The sequence below is a fragment of the Drosophila mojavensis genome, unplaced genomic scaffold (genome assembly GCF_018153725.1).
Source record: "Drosophila mojavensis isolate 15081-1352.22 unplaced genomic scaffold, ASM1815372v1 contig_74, whole genome shotgun sequence".
Lineage (NCBI taxonomy): Eukaryota > Metazoa > Arthropoda > Insecta > Diptera > Drosophilidae > Drosophila > Drosophila mojavensis.
Genome location: NW_025318899.1, coordinates 2,546,930 through 2,566,434, shown reverse-complemented (window position 1 = coordinate 2,566,434; position 19,505 = coordinate 2,546,930). Strand labels below are relative to the sequence as shown.

The 19,505-nt window shown below is 40.4% G+C and overlaps 4 protein-coding genes across 4 annotated transcripts in view; 3 read left to right on the top strand and 1 right to left on the bottom strand.

Annotated features, from left to right (window-relative positions):
- Positions 1 to 12,228, bottom strand: part of LOC6581235 (myb-like protein AA) — a 65,378-nt gene extending 53,150 nt beyond the window's left edge. Inside the window, exon 1 of the mRNA XM_044010211.1 lies at positions 11,292 to 12,228. Within this exon, the coding sequence (XP_043866146.1) occupies positions 11,292 to 12,213 (922 nt within the window). The 5' untranslated portion in view covers positions 12,214 to 12,228. The remainder of the gene's footprint in view (positions 1 to 11,291) is intronic.
- LOC6581221 (gamma-glutamyl hydrolase) overlaps positions 1 to 19,505 on the top strand; it is a 66,529-nt gene that overhangs the window by 28,033 nt on the left and 18,991 nt on the right. The window lies entirely within an intron of this gene.
- LOC6581231 lies at positions 82 to 1,170 on the top strand. The gene is made up of 4 exons (XM_032730993.2): positions 82 to 454; positions 515 to 670; positions 738 to 902; positions 965 to 1,170. Exons 1-4 carry the CDS (start codon positions 353 to 355, stop codon positions 1,118 to 1,120), a joined length of 579 nt encoding a protein of 192 aa, XP_032586884.2. The 5' UTR covers positions 82 to 352; the 3' UTR covers positions 1,121 to 1,170.
- LOC6581230 (mitochondrial dicarboxylate carrier) lies at positions 3,710 to 7,028 on the top strand. The gene is made up of 4 exons (XM_002006936.4): positions 3,710 to 4,086; positions 4,148 to 4,385; positions 5,144 to 5,813; positions 6,681 to 7,028. Exons 1-3 carry the CDS (start codon positions 3,918 to 3,920, stop codon positions 5,616 to 5,618), a joined length of 882 nt encoding a protein of 293 aa, XP_002006972.2. The 5' UTR covers positions 3,710 to 3,917; the 3' UTR covers positions 5,619 to 5,813; positions 6,681 to 7,028.

Here is a 19,505-nt window from a genome sequence, read left to right as displayed (position 1 = left end):
CGCGGCAGACAAATTTATGAGCGTTAAGTGAAGGCCAATAAAATTCTTTTAGTCTGGACTCGTTTTGAGCTCTTGGCTGGCCAGCAGTTTTATTTTTTTATTTTTTTTTTTTTATTTTACCTTTGTATATTTTCACAATGTGTTCGGCTTTGACTTCTCCCTTGACTGCCCTTGCTAAAAACGCGTCGTATATTAATTGCATCCGCTTGAATCAGTATGGGAGTCGAGACGAACATTATTTTCAAAGGCAGTTATCAATAATTTTAAACATTATGTCGTTTAAATATCGTATAAATACGAATCGAATAATAAAGCCAGAATAATTTGCATTGATTTTGTTTTGACTGGGCTTATGACTCGCTTAGAGCGAGAGCAATTTGAAGTTACGCTTCATATGCGATTTTCCAGCATGTTGAAATGGTTCGTTTTGTGCTCAGCCGTGACATTTCTGATGGTGAGTGAACTGTGTGTGATTCTTCTGTATTTCCCACTCTAAGTTTCCAACTCTCTGTAGTGCACGGCTCATGTGGCGTTTACGAACTTGAAATGCAACTTTATTGATAAGAGCTATGGAGACTTTCAATATTGCTACATCAAGGCGGTGAATCGTACTCACAAATACATCAACATCTATGCGAAAATGGTTCCACAAGCCCTTAATAATATATCGGTAAGCGGCATGCCGAGTGTTGAGAGTGAAGATCCTCATTAAATGTGTCAACTTCTCTCAAAAACAGGTCAACATCCAGTTGTTACGCAAAAGTAATGGCTATAAGCCATTCTTCATGCCCAAAACGTTTGATGCATGCAAGTTTCTCAGAAAGCCAAGCAATCCACTTTTGATCGCATATTATAATACCATCAAAGATCACTCCAATATCAATCACACCTGTCCCTATGATGTGAGTAGCCAATGTGTGCCATTTCGATAGCTAATACTGATTACGAGTTTCTCTTCGCTTAGCATGACATTATTGTCGACAAGCTCTATACTGGCAATCAGGATTTAGCGTTTACGAGATATCTGCCCATACCGCATGGTGATTATGCAATCGTAATATTATTCTTGGTCCGCAATGCTGAGTTGAGTAAGATTCATGTTTATATAAAAATCACTTGAAAGAGTTTTTAAATATCTGTGTGAAAATATATAATATACTTCAGACTTATTAATCGATAACATTTGCACCTGATTTTTTAAATCAAATTAAGTGTTCTTTGAATTACTTTTCTCTAATGACATTGAATATGAAATTGTTTTCACATTGCTCGTGGCACATCCCCAGAGCCTTTGCCAAATGCTGTCAAGTCAGTTGAAGCGGCAGCTAATCGCTTGGGTAAATAGTTTACTCGGATGCCAGCTGACAAGCATAGCTGCTCTCGTTCTATCTCTCTCTCTCACGCTCTCTCTCTCTCTCTCTCTCTCTCTGTTTGCCAGGTGGATTGCGTAACGAAGCTGAAAAGAGTGTGAGCAAAGCAGACTTTGTGGCTTTGCTCTTTAGCCTGTTGGATTATGCCAGCTGCGGCAATCAGAGCTTTTGGTCAGGTAGCCAATTAATGTTTTCTGAAAAGGTTCTGCTACCCAAAATACTCATACTTCGCTGTTTGAGTATTATTTAAATCAAGCCAAATAGCGTAACAATTTCATTCAGCTTATACTAATTTTATACAAATTGATTTGTGTCAATTAAAAATATCATGTACGCATCAGGAATTCATTTAAGTGCTTAAATTATCTTTACTATTCTCTGTTAAAAATCAATTTGTATCAATATGATCATCATATATGATATCAATATGATTGTTAAAAGAGGCACCAAAAAATTATTAACATAAACTTTTGTTATCTTAACTGAAAAGAAATCGCTTGGTTCCGGTATACTTGCGAATCTATGTGAATCTGAGCTACGATTCTTAAGAAGGGTAAAAGAGGCGTGACGCATCAGCAAATATATGTAGCTAGATGTAGTGCTAGCTAGAACTCCAAATTTTGAAGAGTCGCTCTTGAGATTGATTATTCTCGGACCCTGCAAAAAAATTATATATAATATTCCTCAACTATTATTAATATATAAATCGTTTTACATTCTTTAAATGTCTTAAATTCAGCATTCGAGGCATACTTCCCTTTCATAAATCCTAAACTCTGCTGCATAGAACTAAGCAATTAGCTTAGAATTTCTCTAGGGATTGCAACATTTCCATTGAGGCTAATTACAATTTTTCCATTTCAACTCGTTTTTCTTGGAGTATACAAACACGCTTTAACCCATTGACCCTTTGTTGTGCACACACAGACACACACGTTAGCCATAATTAAGACAATACGCCAAGTGAAGAGCCCTTTGGGTGAAATGAAGCGCAAACTGATTGCATTTGCCATTGGCAGTGGCCATAAGGAGGTGGACATGAATGTGAACGCTGACATGTTGTAACCATATTGCGGCCTGTGGCATGTCCAACTGGCCCTTATTACCAACTTGGCCAACTGGCTCGTTAGACTTGGCCAACACAAACACACACACATACACACATACCCAGCGAGAGAGACATTGCAAAGAAGTGCAACGCGGCAACTACAAAGAAGACGAGGAGCGAAGACGAGGACGACAAAGACGACGACGACGACGACGACAACGAGGAGGACGTATCGGGTACACTGATAGCAGTCCGGGGCGGCAAACCTCAGAGAGGCAAACCTTGGTGGTGGTGGTGGTGGTGGTGCTGCATAGTGGGTTGAAATCGACACTGACACACGCACAGATGTCGCAAACGCTTTGAAGTTGCTTTTGTTGTTGTATTTTTGTTTGCTTTTGTTTTTTTTGTGAAGTTTGAGCTTGTCTTTTGGCGATGCCGCCGCGTTTCGAATTGCAATCGGCCAGGCAAATGAGCAGCGAAGCGTTTCCCTTACCAACACACACACACACTCGCACACACTCACACACAGATGTAGGCCCAGGTGTGCGTGTGTGTTAATTGCATTAAAATGTTTGTAATTGCAATGCGGCATCAGATCGGCATCAGCTTTCGCATCGCTCTCTTATCGCTGCGAGCAAATCTGTGCACATTCAAAAAATGCCATAGATGCCGCCACATGAAAGAGCGCGAATCGTGTCGTAACTATAATTGCCATAATAACATAATATCGCAGCAGTTGAGCGCGCCAGCAGCAGATGCAACGATGCGAAATACCAGAAGACCAACTGCAGGAAAAGTAAAAGGTGTCGCTTATTGTCGCTACAAATGCGCACGACACAAGATGCGTCGAGGTGCACTGGCAGAAAATGCGTTGCAGTTCTAATATCGACAAAATGTGAGCAAGGTGCCTATTGGTTTTATGCATGGCTCGTTCGGCTGGCTCTCCGTCTGGTGATTTTTTCTGAATGTTCGTCTGTCTGTCCGACCAAGTATCCAAATGTACGTCCAGTTGTCTATCTGTACTTCTATTTTATTAGTCTGCAGAATCGCTGAAATTGAAATTCATCCTCGCCTCATAAAAGCTGAAGTTTTACCCATAGGGGAGTATCGAGTATCACTATTTAAGAGGTTAGATAATTAATCAGAATATGATGAATGAGATAAAAAATTGGAGAACGAAGTTTTTTTCGAAAAAAAAAAAACATAGAAATATATATACTATAATATACATATGGCCTGGTGAAAGCTGTATAGTAAATGACATATATAATTAGTTAGTTAAAGGTTGGATGAGCTTTGAATCAATAATCAACTCAATTTTTTTTTTTTTCAAAATTTCCTATATATATATAGATTTAAATATATACATTTAAATTATTGATAGATCAGTTGGTTTGCTTAGTCAAAATTAATGTGAGACATGACACTTGGACTCTTCGTCGCACCGCTGTTACGCAACTCGTTTTTATAGAAATCATTCGGTATTTCAGTGTGAGGTAATGAGTGAATTAGATTCTAGGCGCCTGCCACGTTGGTGGTCGGGCGGGGTATGTTCCGCGATGGCTGTGACGACGACACATCCGCTGGATTTGGTAAAGGTTCAATTGCAGACACAGTCGAAGCGGGTGCCCGTTTCGCATCTGATTGCGAACATTTATAAGAATTCGGGTAAGCGTGATGCCAGTACGGCAGCAGCAATAGAATGAAGTACCAAATGAATTCGTTCTAGGCATCCTGGGCTTTTACAGTGGCATTTCGGCCTCGTGGTTTCGTCAGCTCACCTACACCACGGCCCGCTTTGCGCTGTACGAATATGGCAAGAACTTTGTAGATGCCAACAATATGTCAGCAAAGTTCCAGTTGGCCACATTTGCGGGCTTCTTTGGCGGAATTCTGGGCGTGCCGGGTGATGTGGTGACAGTGCGGTTACAGAATGATTCCAAGCTTCCACCGGCCGAGCGTCGCGGGTGAGCACTGAAATCAATTTGATGAGTTTGGACATTGAATGAGATCACGATCAGGATAATAGATGACTAATCAGTCGATGGTCCGAATGGGATATTTATAGTGATGGACAGTCAGTCTGAATAGGGATAGGGCTAGGGATGGGTTCAATAGAAAAAAGTTTATATATTGAATTAGTTGATCATCAGTTCATTGTTCTCTTTATGCAAGTTTTTTTAAGATAAGTTTTGCCTATCAAATATTTATATGAATGCACATCAAGTGGCTCTACATTTGGCATAGAGCTCTATATAGTTTAGCTTTATCTGTTCATGGAGCTGGGCTCATGATGATTGGCACATCAAATTTTTTTTAGTAAAATCGATAGATATGAAATTCTAGCTCTAGTTTATTGATCAATTTAAATAGTACTGCAGGACTATAGACAAAATTAGATCGTTTTTATGTGTGTATTATACCAAACCCAGATCACATTTATATTGATAATCTATTGACTCTGGAGTTCCCCTAAAATCTATAAGTATCGACTACTAGATCTATTTTATCTATGTCTGCTAAAGTAAAGGTTCACTTTGCAATCGACTTTAGGTTTCAGTTAAATCGATAGTATCGTTAACCTTGCTTAAAACTTAATATATGACTCACAATTAGCATAGCTAATCATATTAAATCGAAACTCTCTCCCTCTCTCTCTCTCTCTGTCTCTCTCTCTCTGTCTGTCTCTCTCTCCTATTTAATGCACCGTTATCATTCCCCCCAGCTATAAGCACGTTTTCGATGGCCTTTATCGGATCGCGAAGGAGGAGGGGGTTAAGAATCTATTTCGCGGCACAGTGCCAGCCGTGTCGCGGGCCGTATTTTTAACAATTGGCACCAATGCCGCTTATGACCAGGTTAAGCAGGTTTTGCAGCGCGAGATGGGCATGAAGGAGGGACTGCCATTGCATTTTCTAACATCCACAGTAGCCGGTTTTATTGGCACACTAATGACACAGCCCATCGATGTGATGAAGACAACCTATATGAATGCGCCGCCCGGTGAATTTAGTGGTCTGGGCGCTGTCATTGTGCACACGATGAAGCAGGGTCCATTAGCTTTCTACAAGGGCTTCGTACCGGCTCTGTTGCGCATCAGTCCGAATACGATAATCACCTTTATGTTGTATGAGCAGGCGCGTCTGCGCTTTGGCTATCTGCCGCCCGACACCTCGAGCTCAGACAAAAAATCCAAATAGATGGTATTTATATATGGAGATATATATATATGTACATGATGTCCAAAATGTGGCCAATCTGAAGATGCAATTGGGGATGTCATGCCGCTGCATCAGCAATTGCAGCAGTTGGCTGGAGTTGCGCATATTTTCTCATGGCCAAACTGGACTGCAGTGGGCAACTGCAAACGGAAGCTGAAGACTGTGGGCAGAGAAGTAAGCGCGGCTTGACTTTTCCTCATGCTTGTGGACTCTCGGAGAGTCTGTCTGTTTGTCTGTCTGATTGTCTGATTGTCTTAACGTCTCGTTGAAGTCGGTTTGTACGCTCACTAGTTATTATACCCTGTACGCATTGTAAGTGAGTCAGAGATGTATATTGATTTTGTGAAGCAGTATGCCACAGCCAGGGTCGAGTCGAGTCGAATATATATTCAATACAATTTCACTGCTGAGTATCTGCTAGTCGTGCTCCCACTTGCCAGCTAAACACTCTTACTTGTCTTCCAGCTCTATTTGGTGCAGAGTTTTCTGTCTGTCTGGCGGTTTCCACACGTCGCCCAGCCGCTCGCCCGTCTGTCTTGTTTGTCAAAGAGAAACAGTTAAATGCCAGTTTACCAGTTAAATCGGAATCAAAGCGAAAACAATGACACAGTGGCAAACCCCCAGCCGCCCCGCCAATACCACAGCAGACCACAGCCGTCGAAGCGAGTGCGAGTGCTAGAGCGAGAGGGAGAGCTGAACCCGACCTGCTGTTCGCCCAATGGCAAGTGAAGTAACTGCACGAAAAAAAAAATCGTCTAGACACAGACTAGACTCCATAAAAATAATTATTATCGGTTGCAATTTCTGTGCCTGTGCCTGTGCCGGGCACCCCGTGCACCATTCTCCACTCCTGCACTCCTCTAGCTCTCTTCGACTCCAACATGGTTCGGCTTTTCGCTTTGGCTCTCTCGACTCGATGGCCGTCATTCGCATCATACGGTTTCATCTGCTTCACATTACCATTGCAGCTTTTATCGCTCTCTCTCTCTCTCTCACTCTCTGACTTATTTCTCTTCTCTTTTGTTTCTTTTTCTTGGTCAGATTATGTTCCCGAATAGAATCTATATATCCAATATCTGTGCTGCCCGAGCTGTTGACTAACTATTCGAAGTTTACGTGCTGATCGAATTCTGATTTTAAAGTATTGGGTGGCACATCCGATAGTGAATGAGCAACGGCAAACATAATGTTGTAGAATCAAGAAGCTTCAGAAGATGTTTTATATATTCACAAAATTTTACAAGACGTGAACTAAAGGAAACAGACCGCAAAAAAAGGAAGAAGAAAGAGATAAACAATCACAACATTATGGTATTTTAATAAAAGTCATTTTGGACTTTAGCCGACACTCTGGCTGCCATGTCAGCTAGATTGTCTGCGGCATTTAAATTGTATTTAATAAATCTTTGGCCAGATATATAAATCTAGATCGAGTCGAGGTATTGAGCAAGGGTTGGGTGTGAATCAATAATATGAACAAAGCTAGACAACTCTTATAGTTTTATTCTTTCAATTTAATGGTAGATTATATTCGATAGGTAGATTTATTGTATATGTTTTATAAAGAATCAGTTACATGTCTTACTGGAGATAGATGTAGATGGAGTCACAGAATATTTAAAATATAGATGATTGGTTTATTATTTTAATGGATTCTACTCAAATGCTTAACTTAAAGGGTGATGACTGTGTTTGTACAAATAGAATAAGAAGAAAGGGTATTTAGGCTTTGGACATATCTCCTAATCCGAAGCCATTTCTTTTGCTCTCCCTCTCTATCATTCTATCTCCCTTTCATTATTCCCATTTCTTACGCTATATCTTTTTCCAACTCTCTTCTTTTCTTCCTCTATCACACTTGCTCACACTATTCCTCTCCTATCTTTTTCTCACACTATTCCTCTTTCTCTCCCTCACTTTCTCACACTATTTGTCTCTCTCTATCTCTCTGTTTCTCTCTCTCGCTCTCATCTTCACTCATTTCCTTATTATCTCACTCTCCCTTTCGCTCAAGGAAGATCTGTCACTTTTGCTTTCTCACACTCTTCAATTTGTTTGTATCTGCCTGTCTCTCTCTATCTCTCTCTCTGTTTCACTTTAAACATTTTGAATACAATTGGAGAACGTAATTACATTTATTGCAAAACAAAGCTTTTTATATAGGCGGAAGGGTTGCCGAAGGGACAGTCGGCTCGATAATGGACGCTGGGCAGTTAGGCGCTTGGCTGGTCAACACACACTTACACAAAGTCTATGTGTGTGTGTGTGTGTGTGTGTGTGTTGTGGACAGACAGATGGATGTGGATATGTTTGATATGCTGTCGACACGCATCGCTGAGCATGCAACGCCGGTAACTTTGACAGCAGCAATGGTGCGACAAGAACGACAGCAATGTGGAGCAAGCAAATATGCGACACAGGCCAGAGGCACGCGGGGGTGCGGGGGGGGCAGCGGAGTGATACCAGGCACCAGGTAATTGCCACAATTTGCTCGTTGCGTGAATGGACAACAGAACGGAGCGAACAAATGGAAAGGGTGCAAAAGGACGACAACTTCCGTCAATGTTTTGCCCCCGAGCATTGGCAGGAGCGCAGGTGGCTGGGGCAAGGGCCAGCTAGCAGGAGCTGGCTTTGTAACAGGTTTTATGTATTTCTTTTTTTTTTCATATTTATTCGTTTCGTGTGTTGTTGTTGCTGTTGCTCGCTCTTGCAACGCCTTCTGTCATATTTGAGGTGCGCATAAAGGCACTCAACGCCGCCATAAATCAACTGCCAACTGCACTTCTGATCTAAGGCTGTCGCCGCACCGCCGCACCGCCGCACCACCATCGGCAGCGTAACCAGCGAACCGCCAAAGCGGCCAGCAACGACAACTCTTTAGGCCATAACTTTTACAGACGACAAAACAGACGGTTGATGTGCGCGCACTGGGTTTCACCTGAGCTTCGAGCTGGCAACCTCAGCGCTCACCCCTCGCTCCTTTTGGCCCTGCGTGGCTGGCCCCTTGGCTTGCTCTTATGTCTAGACTACAGACGCTGTCTGTCGCGGCTGCCGCGCAGCAACAGGAAACAGCAGACAGCAGACAACTGTGACAGCTCGAAGCAGAGCAGGCCAGAGCAAAGCAGAGCAAAGCTAAGCAACTGCAACAGTGGCAACAGCAGCAACAGCAACAACAATGACAACAACAATGACAACAACAGCAGCAGCAAACATTTTACCTGTGTCCAGTGTGTTTCAAATGAGCCAAGAATTCTCAGCTGTCAATAATGTCTGTCATTGTGGCTGAATGCTGTCTAGAAGCCAGTGCTGACAGCGTGTCGTGCGTGACACGAAAGAAGGTCGCTGCATAGAAAGTCTCAGAGAAAATGTAAGCCTAATAAATAATTAATCTGAATATATGTATATATATATATTTATCTATATATCTCTGCAAAAATATTTATTTATATCCAAGACTCACGCACGAGACACGCCCATCGCTAATATATAATGGCTAACTAGGTTTAATCTCTAGCGCCGCGACTGCTCCAAAATTGTTGCCAAATGCATTTGCTCCAAAGCTTCAAAGTTAAGTCCTTGGACTCAGGCGGCAAAAGTTCTAATCCTTTCGAAATTGAGTTGTAAAATGACAACGATGTAGGGGATAACTCTCTGTGTGTGTGTGTCTGTGAGTGTTAAGCAATCCCTGCAATGCAATGCACATGTTGGGCACTCTAAAAAGTCGCCAGACCTTCCAGAGGGACGGTCAAAAGGGAAGGCGTGGCAGCGGAGGCCATTTGGCGTTCCGCTTAATTATTCAAAACCATGTCATGTCTCTGTATAATTTTATGCATTGGCCAATGCGACCGCCAGCTCGTGATGATGATGATGATGATGACGAGGGGCTGACGCCTACACAGTCAGACGATGCAGACGGACGGACAGACAGAGAGACAAATGGATAGATGGAAGGACAGACTGCGAGCGGGGCAGAGACAGAGGCCAGACACAGTCAGACAACGCAGCGACAACTGCACACACACACACACACACTCACAGACAGAGAAGGAGCCACATGTGGCAATCACGAAACGTAGTGCCGTTACACATACAACAACAAACACACACACACACACTCTCACACATGCTGCGGCAAGAGTGAGAGCGTGGCATACCAGACAGTCTGACGCTGTTGGAGCCCACGTAGAGCGCAGCTACTCAGACTGCAAGTTGTTGTTGTTGTTGTTGCTGGCCAGGTCTCCGTCTGTCTGGACGACCAGCAACAGCAACAGCAACAGCAACGTCGACAACGACACAGTCTGTGGCAGACCGAGACTATCGAAAACTCGAAATTTATTCGTTGGAAAAAGTTGTATTCAGCTTTTTTCTCTGTTTATTTATTTTTTTTTTTGCGCTCTCTTTTATTTTTATGTTTTTTTTTTTATTTTTGTTGGCTGGTCGCCTGTCGTTGTGATTGTTGTTGTTATTCTCTTTAGCTCGCAGTCAAAAATGAGTTGCAAAATGCCCACGAAAATTATGTTAACCAGCAGCAGCTGTGCTCGAGCAAACCCACATCTACATCTTCACAGCAAGTCAACAAACAGTTCCCCGCTTAATAAGTGGAGCTGAGCAGCAGACAAACACTTCCCCTCTCTCTCTCTCTCTCTAAGTGGAGCTAAAGCTGAGCTGTGATAATATACACATAGAGTTGATTACTAATTTATGAGGAAATAATAATAATTAAAGGAAATAACAATTGTGAATGAGCTTGATTATTGATTTCATTCTTTCACAACCTTAAAATATATAGATCGACTGTAATAGCCTTGTATATGAAATGGGAACTAGAAATAGAAGAACGGAATATAATATAATAAAATATGATGCTTGATTAAATCAATTAAAATTAAATGATATGCAATTTAATTAAAACAAATTAATTACATCAAATTTAGTAGATACAATCAACTTAGATGTCAAAACTTGAAGAGAATTCGGCAGAATATCAGGAAAATCGCTTCTGCTTTGAACCCATTTAAAAATGTGAGTTTAAAGCTTAGTTGACTTTGTACTAGATTAACTTTTTAAATCAAAATTCCAATTCTGAGCTACTCATAAATGATTTCATATTTGCTTAACTAAATGTAAATATATTCATTTCAAGACAAATCTTTATTTCAAGCAAGATGAAATTATTTATTTCAACATAAATAAAAATATAATCAATATCAGCTGATTTTTGATATTTCCGGAATATATAATTTTTATTTTTTTATTTTTTTTATCATATTTATTTTATATATATATATTTCATATATTTAAATTCTTAGCATTCCAGTTTTAATCATTTTCAAACATTTATTTTTATGTTATGTTCTATATATTTTTAAAAATTTGTATTTATTTAATTTATTTTTAATTAATGAATTTTTTTATTTAGTTTTTAATTCCGGCAGAAATTTTTATTAAAATTTTTATCATTTGCATTTCATTTATTTTTATGCTATTTTCTATACTTATTTATATACATTTTTTATTATCTTTATTTTATTTTATTTATTTTTTTTATCATTATTCCAGATTTATATACATACACGTATACAGATATATGCATTGATCAATATATAGTTGAAGCCCTTTCTGCATTTGTATTTGATTATATTACCTACTCACCGTATTTGTGCCAAAAGTTTTGCTTGTTCGCTGTATTTGTATCGTTGTCTGAATCCTCTTCGTATAGCTCTGTATAGAGTATGAATTCGATTCGTGCTGTGGTTGGTGTTGTTGTTGTTGTTGAAGTTGTTGTAAATTGTTGTTGTTGTTGGTGTTGTTGTTGTGGTGTCAAAGGTGATGCGTTGGTCGCTGTTCGGACTGTATCACGATTAAAAATTCGATGCGCAGCGTGCAGAGTGTTGCGTGTTGTTGTTGTTGTTGTTGCTTTTGGCACATGAGGCACAGCCGTTGCCGTTGCAATTGTTGTTGCCGTTTGCGTTGCTTGCAACAATGTAGCACGTTGATTAATTTGATATGGCAGCAACATGGACGCGGGCGAACCGAATGCCGAGGGCCCAATGGCAGTCGAGTGCGACGCGGCGCGACGTTCAAAAGGCGTGGCAAAGGCGAAAACGGGCACCGAGAAATAGGCGCGTGTTGCAACAGTTGACGTTGTTGTCGTTGCTGCTGCTGTTGTTGTTGTTGTTGTTGCTGTTGGTAATTTATTAGGTAAATTTGTGGCTGGCAGCGAATTATGTTTGGGCGACACTTTGCTCTGGCTGCCGTTTATAATTAAATCTAACTTATTATTTGCACTATATACACTGTGCGAAACGCTGTGCGTATCGTATGCACCACTATATACACTTTCACTCACAGCGCTTCCACTTGCGACGTTTCCAATAGGTTTGCGATATGCTTGCATTGACAATCGGCTGCTCTTGCTCTGCTCGCATGTCCGACAGATTTTGTTCAAGTTGGAGTTTCTCTGGTTGCTGTTGCTGTTGTTGCTGTTGTTGTTGTTGTTGTTGTCCTGCTGCGCCCGCAAGTATGCAATACTCGGCCTTTGGGCATAGTCTGGACTATTGGCGCGTCTGTGCATGGGCACCGCGAGGGCTTGCGCCGACCACAATAGGATTGTTGCCAGTAGCGTTAAATTGAGCGCTAACCATGTGCTTGTACAGCGGGCCCCCGCGGCGCCTTGGGCTGAATGCGTGGGGGCCACAGCGTCAACTGTATGCGAATTGATAGTTCACTGCACCCGGCGACGGCGACCGCAGTGCAACATCAATTGAAGCCCCAACAAAGCTGACCCAATGCGCGGCAACTGCAAAAGTTGTACAAGAAAACAAAATGCGAAAGATGTTAAAAGAGAAAGGCGAAAGAAGAGCGAGGGCGAAAGGGTTGACAAATAAAGGGTGAAAATATTTGCGAGAGATAGATGTAATGGAGATTAGTATAATGGAGATAATTGCTAACTGTGCTGTACTCCCTGCGAGCCCTTGCTGCATATTTGAAAACAGCCTTTAAGGACTCGCAATGAATAATACGTTAATTGTGAATGGCTAATTCAGAAAGTTAACAATTTCTCGTAAGGAGTGTGACTAGAATGACGCAGCAGTTTATCCACATACTGAAATAGTTCTAGAAATATATTCCAGAAAGTCAACTTTCTCGGAATGTCAATTAATCAAGATGTTTAAATAGGTAAACTATACGATAAGTTCTTTGCATTGATATTAGATTCATCTCAGGGCCTTTTTCATAACCGGAGCTTTAAAATACCTGGCGTATACTTGATATATAATATATTATTCAGTTTTAGTTAATATTTGTATAGCTTTAAATAGCTTTTGAATATACTAATTTTAAAACTAAAAACATATATTTTTCTAAAAATATTGACATTATCGTAGGGCACGAATAAACATGGCGTATACGTGATATTTAATAGTTCACTTAAATCTAAGCTCTTTGGTGCTAATTGTTGCAGCATGTCAGATGTTTTGTTTAACTTCTTATATTCAAGTATTTCTATATCTAAAATAAGTTCCGACATGTAATATTTGCCTAACATTTTTCTCACAGTGCACGCTGCTGTGTGGTCGCCCACTTTTGAGTTGTTGTTGTTGTTGTTGCTTTATTTTGTCTTTCGACTGCTTCCTTTGTTTTTGTTCGTCTTCGTTGTTGTCGTCTGTCCCTATTACAATGTTTCTGTCGCAACATGATTTCCCAACATCTCCCGCCCAGAACTTTGCCCAAAGCAGGGCACTTAGAGAGAGAAAGAGAGAGAGGGATGGGGGGATGGGGGGAGTGTAAGCAAAGGGTATGTGGCTGTTGATCAGCCACAGACGCGGGCATAAATAACGCAACATATGTATGTGTGTGTGAATGTGTGTGTGTGTGTGTGTGTGTGTGTCTATGTCGGCACTCTTTGCCAAGGCACGCAAAACAAGCGCACGGCAAACGGTGCGTATGCGCAATATTTTGCACAAATTTATGTTGCACTTCGCGCAGACTTCACTTTTATTATCATCCACGTTGTCGTGCGTTTTCCTATACTCGCTCGTACAGCGTAAAGAGGGTATATAGGGTTTGCATGTGCTTCAATTTTTTAGCTTCGTATTTGGATTTAGACAGTTGACTGGATATATATACCCTAAGTTCTAACTATGATAAACTGAAAGGTTTCTGCTTGGCCGGGTATCATGCAGCTGGTCATAGCCGCTTGCAGCAACATTCTTACTTGTTTGCTGAATATATAAGAAACAACAAGAGGCAACGGCAGACAACGGCATTGTCCCCCACTGCACTGATGGCTTATGCTTAGGCTGCTTGCTTATGTCTATCCACTCTGCCTGCTATGCCTGTTGCATTGTTGTTGTTGTTGTTGCTGTTGTTGTTGCTGCTGCTGTTATATGACGAAAGATTACAAGCTACAACAAAAATAGGCTAAAATTAAAGTAGCTAAATTAATGGCATAGTTGCTGTTTTGCTGTTTTGTGCCTCTGTCTGTCCCTCTGCCTGGGGAAAGGGTAAGGAAAAAGCAAAAAAAATATAAAATAAAAGGTGGAATGACTTTTGCGTGGCATTTTATATTCATGATGCACGATTTCGATATAGAGACAACAATTCTCTGCGCAACTCTCTACAGACTTTAGCTGCTGTTTTGCTCACTAATTGTCATTGGAGTCACAGACAGACAGACAGTGGAGCAAGCAGACTGGAAGACAGTTGGATAGACATTTTGACTAGTTGGCTGCTTCGCTTAATATGTCCAGAGATCGCTGGCATTTCGCTTTGATATGACGTCGCAGACACAGATTGATGCAGAAACAAACAGTTGAACTGCGGCCAGGGCGGGTTGGGGCATGTCAAATTTGATCGACAGCCAAACAAAGCCAAAAGTCACGCCAGCGTTAACAAAAAAACAGTCAATTTCATTTCCATACTCAAGTCACAATTTTATGATCAGACTTAAGTAGTTTTTTAATGGACAGCCAAAGGGTAGATGAGATAACGTTGACTTAATGGAGGATTGTATAGATATATATATATGTATATATTTTTATATATTCTTGATCAGGCGTTAACTTTATAGCTATCAGCTATGATGTTTCCTAAGCTTATATCAAAGGTGTGTTTATATATTTTTATATATATTTTTTTAAAATATATTTTTATATATTTTTTATAGCTATATTTATCCTATATCTTCGGTTTTCCTGTACTTGACAGAGCTATTTATATATAATCACAAGTCAATAATTATTCAAAATTTATTGCAGAGTATTTGAGCTTTGTTGCCCACAATTCTGTTTTTCTGTTTATGTTTTCTTATTGAAATTCCAGTGCTATGAAACAGCAGCACTCAGACTCATCATCATCAGCATCATCATTATAATCAGCGGCTACAAATGTTATTGTCTCCTGTGTGCGCCGCCCCCTGCTGCCCCTGTTCAGTTCGCGCGGCTACTGTTTCTTTGCGATATATTTTTGTGTTGATCTCCTTTTGGTGTTTGTTGTTTTTGCAATTTATTTGATTGCCTCTTCATTTGCGCCCGCTGCAGACTCTTTCTCTGTCTGGCTCTTGTTTTTGTTTTTTTTTTTTTTTTTATCACGTCACGGACTCCTGCTTCTGCTTCTGGTTCTGGCTCTGGGATCAACGTTCAGTTGCAATTTATGCGCGATCATAAAAACTCGCTCAGACCCATAATTAATAAGTGTATAAGCCCCTTGCGTCCAGAGCAAATGGAGAAGCGGGCGAAGAAGCTGAAAAAGTGCTGACAAGTGCTGCTCTCAGCTGCACAGTGTGTCCAAAGTAATTTGCATTCGTATTGCCAAAACAAATCCAACAACTTGACCGGAAATACCATATTTCGCCCTGCTGAACAACAAAAACTTTTCGGCCATAGGCGTTTTTAGCTAATTCCCAGAAAATAAAAAAGGCAACTAACATAAAAAAAAACTATTAAACAGAAAAAAAACATTCCAGTTTATTTTTAAACAAGTCGCTAAATTCTTGTATTTATTTCGGTAACAAAAAGTGAAACAGACGCAAACGCAGGAATTCGGCCGAGTGCGAGCGAGACGCAGCTACAATAAAGGGTAGCCAAACGAAAGAAAAGCCAGCGGGAAAAGACTTGTAGCAATGTGCAACGATAACAATGTGTTATCGATAACAGTCTGTGGCATTTGTTAGTTGCATTGGAGTCGCATGATAATGCCAGTTGCATTTGTTTTAATTACTCTAACTTTGGGCATATTGACTTAGCTTTTTGTCAGAGAGATTATGGTTTATTTTTTTAGTTTGTAATTTTAATAAAAATTCGTTTTAGTTTTAATTTTTAATTTGGAAAACAAATTTATTGTAATTTTCCTTTTTGAAGTACACAATAATTATTTGTATTTATTTTTTATTTTATAAATACATTTTACTAATTTAGAAATTCAGTTTCACCTTTCTCTTCTTCATATTTTTTTTTTTCCATTTAAATATTTTTCCTTTTCCTTGTCAACTATCAAACTAAGTTTCACATGATGTTTTTCAAATATTTAGATTTTGTTTGTAGCACATTCGCACTTCGGTTAGTCGAGGCAAACGGACAGGAATCTCTTATACTCTAGAGCTGTATTTGTAGTGTATTTTGTGTATCGCATACCAGAGTCGAACGCCAATTTGACATTGAGCAAACGTAAATTCAGCGAATTCCTGCGTAAATCGATGAAAGACCACGAGACCGCAAAAAGGACCGAACCCCAAAAAAAAAAAAAAAGCACAACCACAAAAAAACAATGGAGAGAGAGATAGATAGAGAGCGAGCGAGAGAGAGCGGAAAACGATGCGAATCGAGCCGAACCGCACCGAACCGAAACGAATCGAACCGGGTCGCCGGGCTTAATCAAGTGAAAGAATTTCGCACATGACAGCAAAGAATGCGCCGGTCGTCTAGTTGGAATGCCAATTGGCAGATATCAACTGGAACTATGCACACACACACACACACACAGATGCACTGGCACACACGGAACGCACACCTGAAATCCACTTAACGCACACACACACACACGCGCGCGCACGTACACACACATAGACAACGCGACAAAAGTTCAAACAGTTTTTCTTTTTCTTTTTCTTTTTTTCAATATTGAAAACTGATTATGAATGAGCATATATATAATATATAGATATTTATATATATGCGTGTGTGTGTGTGTCTGTGTGGGCGCGTCTCGCACACGTCTACCGTTAGTTAAGGCCAACAAGGAAAACAATTTGCACTCTGTGCAGTTCGCTGCGCTGCGATCTTTTCGCAAACCTGCGCCGTACTGAAACTTAATTTTTGCAGCTAACATATAAAAAGTGCCCGTTTGTCTCCAATATATTTCACACGACGGCAAGCCAGCATATATGCATATATATATATATATATATATATATATATATATATAGCATATGATCAGGAGGTACTGCAGAGGGGGGTGTGGGGGATCTTAGCCGACGACAGCGAGACGGGCGTGTGTCGTGTGTGTCGTGCCTTATTTTTACCGCTTGTTGTTTTTGCTTCTATTTTGCGTGAGCAAAAAAAGCAAAAAAAAAAAAAAAAAAAAAAATACAACAAAATTATTTTTGTACTTAAAAATAAATTGAAAAGCATTTTCCTCATCTGTTTTTGTGTCGCCACAAGTGTGCGTGAGCGTATGTGTGTGTGTGTGTGCGTGTTTTCTCTCTATGGCCAAACAACAACAGGCGCTGAAAATCAAGCGTGAAGCGTGCTGCAGCTCCGCCTACCAAAGTAAAGTCCCAGCCTCAACCAATTCGGGATAAGGGCTCCCCGCTCACACACTCACTGTATCTCTCTCAGACTCCCTCTCTCTCTCTCGCTCTCTCTTTCACTGTGTGCCTATCAAACTTTTCGCTCTCACGCTCTTTTCTCAATCCAAATATAACAGGCAAAAAAGAAACTGACTGAAAAGACAACAGAACATAATTTTATAGCTAAGATCGGGCCAGATGCATATACATATACATACATATATATAGAGTAGAGTAGTGTAGAGCTCTTGTTTGTGTTAGGAGTTGGGTGAATTCCATGAGCTATTTGCGTACTGCAAAGTGAAGGGAAATAAAACTTGAAATTCTGAAATGAAGTCACGTGAAAATTGCATGCGAAATTGCATGAATTAATGCAGCAACAACAACAACAACAACGACGACAAGTACAACAAAAATCAACTGCAGGGCAAAATCCACTCAGACAAAAGTCCTTAGACAGGGCTTTTTGGCCAAAATAACACACACACACACAGACACATACATTTAAACAGCAGACGGCGCCTAAGCCAAAATCAGGAAGTTTCCACTGCAAAACTGACGCCGGAAGGAGCCAGAGACGCGACGACGACGACGACGACGACGACGACGACGACGTCGATGATGATGTTGTTGTTGTTGTTGCTGATGCTGCTGATGTTGCTGATGTTAGCTAAGAACAATGCAAACGTGAAGATGCTGAAAATGATGATGATGATGCTGAGGATGATGATGATGTAACTGAAGTTGAGAATGAGAGCTTACAATAATTACTGGAAGAAAACGCTGCACTTTATGCAACAACAAAAACTAGAAATGCAATCAGCAAGAAACTAAAAACAAAAACAGCTTGCAATGTAAAGCAAAAGACGACTAGTAAATACCCTGTGTGAATGGTTAATATATGTTCACAAATTAGTTTTTTAAGTTTAGAAAACAAACATACTTCAAAAAATCCAAAATAGTCTGTAAGATTAATATATTGCTTGACAAAAGTACAGAAATAAAATGTTTTTAAATTTGTATTAGATGCTACAGGATATTACTTATCTGTGCATACCTCATAGGAGCACTTTAACTGCTACCAAATATTCGAGCTCTCTATTATTGCAATGGGACTCTGGTAAGGAAAAGGTTTTATACACACTTTGATGGGTATTAGCTAGTCTACCATTTCTCCTCAATACAGTCCCTTGCCCATACCCTTAACGTGCCTTCGAATAGGAGTCTATACCTAAAAAATCCTAGGCCAAATCGTTTACTGGTTACTAATTGTTGAGAATATATGAGAAGGTATATACATACATAGAGAGTTTATATGAAATATATTAATTAGAATCAAATTTGTATATATGTAAATACACAAGTTATATAAATTAGAAATATAAAGGACTAATTTAAAGAGTTTAAAAAACAATCTGCCTGCAAATGAGAGAATTTCCAGCACAGAGCAGCAGTCCGTTATTCAAGCCCCGGTAGATCGTTTAAATAAATTGATAGACAAACGGTGAGCGTTTCCAATTGGCCGTCAATTCCAATTGGACAGCTCGTGACTGTGTGTGCAAATGGAGGCGACAAAATCATTTCGTACTTAATGCAATTGGAACAGTGGGCGTTGACCGACAACACATCCTTCCGACAACTTTAACGGTGCACTGCCGGCGGTAGGAGTGCTTGCTGTGGTTCGGGTGGTGCAGTCTGGCTGCAGCTTGGCTTGACCACTTGCAACGGTTTATGGTTTCCGCCAGCAAAGTGAGCAATTTTCGTCGTCAGACGAACCAGACATTGCTTGCTTTCTGCATGATTAGACCGTCGGACACACAAGTGAAGGAGAGAGAGAGAGAGTGGGGAGAGAGAGAGATAGAGAGAGGAAAAGAGGTTTAGAGGCGCAGCTTGGTGGCGCCAGACGACTTCCTTTTTGTATGTGGCTACAGGTGGTGCAGCAGCAGCAGCAGCAGCAGCCGGCGCAACATATTGATTGAAATTTTAAATGCAAATCACTTAAAGCGTTCAATTTAATCAAATTATTGCAATAACAATGTTGCAAGGGGCAGCTGGAAAGCAGCTGGAAAATGGGGGCC